This window comes from Juglans microcarpa x Juglans regia, chromosome 2D, assembly GCF_004785595.1.
Source record: "Juglans microcarpa x Juglans regia isolate MS1-56 chromosome 2D, Jm3101_v1.0, whole genome shotgun sequence".
NCBI lineage: Eukaryota > Viridiplantae > Streptophyta > Magnoliopsida > Fagales > Juglandaceae > Juglans > Juglans microcarpa x Juglans regia.
The window spans coordinates 27,083,595-27,088,145 of NC_054596.1; the positions used below are offsets into that span (position 1 = coordinate 27,083,595).

Below are 4,551 nucleotides of genomic sequence, written 5' to 3' on the forward strand. Positions count from 1 at the left end.
AGAGAAAATATTAAATAGTTAAGGGATTTTTATTATCAACTTGGGATAATTGGGATTCTATAACAATGAAGAATAAATTGTGTGGGATTTGCTATGTGAAGTCAAATGCTCTAGATCTATTCTTATTATTTTTAAAATCTTAATTGTAATGTTCTTTTAGTCAGTTTAATTTAGATAAACCATTTTTCAAATTTTGATTTTTCAAATAGTAATTAATTTAGTCAATTTCAATACTTAATAGCATAATTATTCCCTATGGGTTCGATAACCGTTTTCCTTAAAACACTGTACTACTTGTTACGATTCTATGCACTTGCAGATATATTTTTATTTGAACAACAACTACATTGGCTTTTCCAGGATGATACTTAATCTCACACTGAAAAAACACTTATTGTCTCAATCCACCTTCTTTGTCTCATATTCAGATTCTTTTGACTGAACAGATACTTGAGGCTCTTATGATCCGTAAACACCTCACATTTTTCTCTGTATAGGTAGTGTCTCCAGATCTTCAATGCTAAAACTACTGCCGCTAATTCTAAGTTATGAGTAGGATAATTTTGCTTGTCATTCTTGAGCTGTCACAAAGCATAAGCGACTACTCGTCCTTCATGCATCAGAACACATCATAATCCCATCTTAGAAGCATCATTGTACACCATGTAAAGCTTATGAGGTTCAAGTAAAGCCAAAACCAGTGCCATGGTCAGCCTCCTCTTAAGTTCCTGAAAACTCTTCTCACACTCTTCACTCCACACGTACTTGACATTCTTCTTAGTTAATGCCGATAAAAGACTAGAGAGTTTAGAAAGTCCTTCTAGAAACCTCCTGTAGTATCCTATCAAACCAAGGAAACTACGTATCTCGTGGGCATTAGTTGGCCTTTGTTGTTCCGTCACTGCTACTATCTTTGCTAGGTCCACTGCAACTCCTTTGCTAGAGATAACGTGTCCCAAGAACTTCACTTCTAAGAGCTAGAACTCATACTTACTGAGCTTAGCATAAAGCCAATGTTCTTGTAGAGTTTCCAACACAATCCTTAAACGTTCCTTGTGCTCATCGTCATTCAGAATATACTAATATGTCATCTATGAAAACTACCACGAAACTATCCAGATACTGCCTGAAAATTTGATTCAACAATTCCACAAATGTTGTTGGCGCATTGGTCAAACCAAAAGGCATTGCCAAAACTCGAAATGTCCATAACAAGTTCAGAAAGTAGTTTTGGGTATATCTTGGTTTTTTTATCTTAAGTTGATGATATCCTGATCTCATATCTATTTTTTAAAACACTGACGCTCCTTGCAATTGATCCAACAAATCATCTATCCGTGGTAACAGATACTTGTTCTTGATGGTTACCTTGTTCAGATCTAGATAATCGATGCACATCCTTAAGGTACCATCCTTCTTCTTCACAAATAAAATAGGCACTCCCTAAGGGGATGAACTAGAGCATATAAATCCCTTTTCCAGAAGCTCCTTTATTTGCACCTTCAATTATGCCGGGACCATTTGGTATGGTACCTTATGTACTAGGGCCGTAGCTGGCTCTAACTCAATTGAGAACTCAATTTCACAATGCATGGGTAATCCAGGTAGATCGTCAGAAAAGACCTAAGGAAAATCCTCTATTACTAGAATTCCTTGGACTCCCTTATGCTCTTCTGTCGACTCAGTCATAACTGCAAGGTAAGCAACCGCTCCATCTTGTATACTCTTCTTAACTCATCCAATCATTACAATTGATTGAATTGATCCATCAAACTTCTCCCATATAACATATCCTATCTTTTGACGGCAAGTCAAAGACTATCTCCCTTTGTCGACAATCTATCTTAGCATAATGCTTTAATAGCCAATCCATTCCAACGATTAAATCAAAACCCATTAGATAGAAAACAATTAAGTCAATAGTTAGGGTCAAACTTGCGACTTCCAACCGACAATCCTTTACCATACAGGTACATCCAACTATCTTCCCATCAGGTATTGCTACTAGAAATTTCTGAGACAGAGGTTCCATAAATAGCCTACACCTTTGAACACAGTCGTAGGATACAAAAGATCGTGACAATCCAGAATCAAACAAAGCACACGTCACGTGTTGTATCAATCTAACCTTACCTAAAAGAGATTACTATGATTATGCAAAACTCTTAGCCATTCTATCTACAAATCAAGATAGGGTTTAGAAATATTACTAGTACTCACTCCGACATCTGTTTCCAGATCCACTTCTCCTGGTGTGATTGCATAAACTTTGGCTTTCACAGGGGTTTTCGCCTTGCCTTCTGGCATGACTGTTCCTCCAGGTGTGTTCTACAGACATTCTCGGATCATGTGACCAGGCTGACCGCATCTGAAGCAAGCTCTCATTGCAAGTCGGCATTCTCCACCAAGCCTTCATCCACATCTTCTACCTGGTGGTGGTGTAACCGACATTGCATTCCTGACTACGTTTCCTTTCCCCTTATCCATAGTATGAGGAACCCTTCTTTTTCCTGCATCTTTTTCGGGTGAGTAGGGAATTCCTCTCTTCCGGTTCATATGAACTTGAGAAATTAGACTTCTCTGTTCCACTTCTACGATAGATGCTACATTCACCAGTTCTTGGTAATTCTCGATCTGCAAGCACGTAACTTGATTCTGAATCCTTGGCTACATTCCATCTTGAAATTTCCTAGCTTTCAACTTTTATGTTCCAATCAAGTGAGGGGCAAACCTTCCCAACTCTATGAATCGGGCTGAATATTGTTCGACAGTCATATTGCCTTGTACCAAGTTGGAAAATTCCAGGGCCTTCTGTTGCTTGGCCATTTCCCCAGAAAGAAACGACTGTCAAATTCCCTCTTGAATCACTCCCACTTGAGAGTAGCTACATCTTCCAACTCTCGTGCCAATAATTGTCGCTTTGTATCCCACCATATGTCGACCTTTCCTTGAAGTAGATGTCAAGCATATTGAACCTTCTATTCCTCCGTACATCCACTCATATCAAATGTACATTCTAAATCAATGAGCCACTTGTTGGCCAGCAATGCTCCTTCTGTTCCCAAGAAATTGAGGTATCGATAAACCAAGAACCACTCAAACGGGCATCCGCGAACTTCTCCTCTTTGGGGGTCTTGCCAGGCATTTTTGTCCTTGCTCCATTTGATTTCTCACTACTTCTGTCATCTGGCAAATAGCCTCTGCTATAGCCTGACCGTCTTCTAGGGATTGGTTCCTAGTATCTTGCTCCCTACGCCTAGGAAAAGTATCATCTCGTCAATTCCCCACCATGACTTCTTATTCTTTCTCTTGAAATGCATAAAGCCAATTGTGAATCAAGCTTCCCTAAGAAGGAAAATACCAACTTCCATTCATCGCATACACAAGTTTCCACATGTACCCTTCCTCAATTCGATTCTTCCAAGATTCAAGCCTATAGCTATAAGATCAAAGCCTATAACTACAAGATTGAAGTAGAGCTTGGGTAACATGAAATTCCCAAGGACAACTTGTAAGTTTACCCACAGACTTAATTGCTATGATACCCCCCCTGCGATGCCCCCAACCCCCGCTTGGAATTTGATGGCGACTGAATGCATCGGGACATGTAACACAAGGCTACATACCCCTCGTACATGACAGTTAAGATGCAATGCACCTAGCATCTAGCACTATGCAATAAAAATAATCGTGAAAAATTTCTTTTATATCTTACTTAAGCATGGTGGCAAAATAAATAAGACACTTGGTACCAATAGTGCAAATATCCTAAAGCTTTTATATAGCTTAAACACTTCAAAATAAGAGTTTTGTTTCCCAAAAGACTTCGAAAATAAGATAGTGTATTTTAAACCATTTTAAACCATTCCCAAAATACGGGATCCATCAAAATATCATTCCTCAAAAAGGAATTTCCAACTTAAAGGAATGGGACCCAACTTTGTCTTCTCTTTTTTTCTTTCTTTTTTCTTTTTTCTTTTTTTTTTTTTTTTTTTTGTATAGGATTGGGCTTCACTCTCTTCTTTAAGTTTTGATCCTTATCCCAATTGTGGCCTCGTTTGAATTCCTCAATATGTTCGAGTATCTCAATGATTGCTTGGTCGATCATCTCAAGGCGCTCCAAGATGGAGGACTCAGGCGAGCTCATAACTATCTTAGGCATGATTCTCTCCGGAGGAGGTGTTGTCCTCTTCCACTTTGTCATTGGGGTTTTCTAAACCTGTTACAACTTTTACCATTCCAGATGGAAAATGATAGTAGAAACTACCTTAATGAGATTTCAAAAAATCTCAGCAAGTAAACAAACAACATACCACAGACAAATGCATGGACATGTACGTATGACATAAAACTTTGACTTATGCATCATGGACTTTTCTTGTAAAAATGACTTTTCCCATCTTTTAAACTCTTAACACATGTTCATATCATTTGAGCTGGGGTTCTTATTCATATCATAACATATCATGTCATAACATATCATATCGAGAACAAGTCTCATCATTCCTTATCACTTCTTTCGTATCATAACATATCATGGCATAATGTATT

General features: G+C 38.3%; 1 protein-coding gene across 1 annotated transcript; it reads right to left on the reverse strand.

The window, feature by feature from the left end:
- Positions 1–629: 629 nt before the first annotated feature.
- Positions 630–2,307, reverse strand: LOC121249409 (uncharacterized mitochondrial protein AtMg00860-like). The gene is made up of 2 exons (XM_041148117.1): positions 2,221–2,307; positions 630–977 (listed from the first exon to the last, which is right to left on the reverse strand). Exons 1-2 carry the CDS (start codon positions 2,305–2,307, stop codon positions 630–632), a joined length of 435 nt encoding a protein of 144 aa, XP_041004051.1.
- Positions 2,308–4,551: the final 2,244 nt, after the last annotated feature.

What these genes read in the sequence shown, in the direction of transcription:
- LOC121249409 (XM_041148117.1), bottom strand. Translation starts at nt 2,307, where the DNA reads ATGCCAGAAGGCAAGGCGAAAACCCCTGTGAAAGCCAAAGTTTATGCA. An exon ending in ATCTGGAAACAGATGTCGGA is followed by an intron (nt 978 to 2,220) that starts GTGAGTACTAGT and finishes TATGAGTTCTAG; the next exon opens with CTCTTAGAAGTGAAGTTCTT.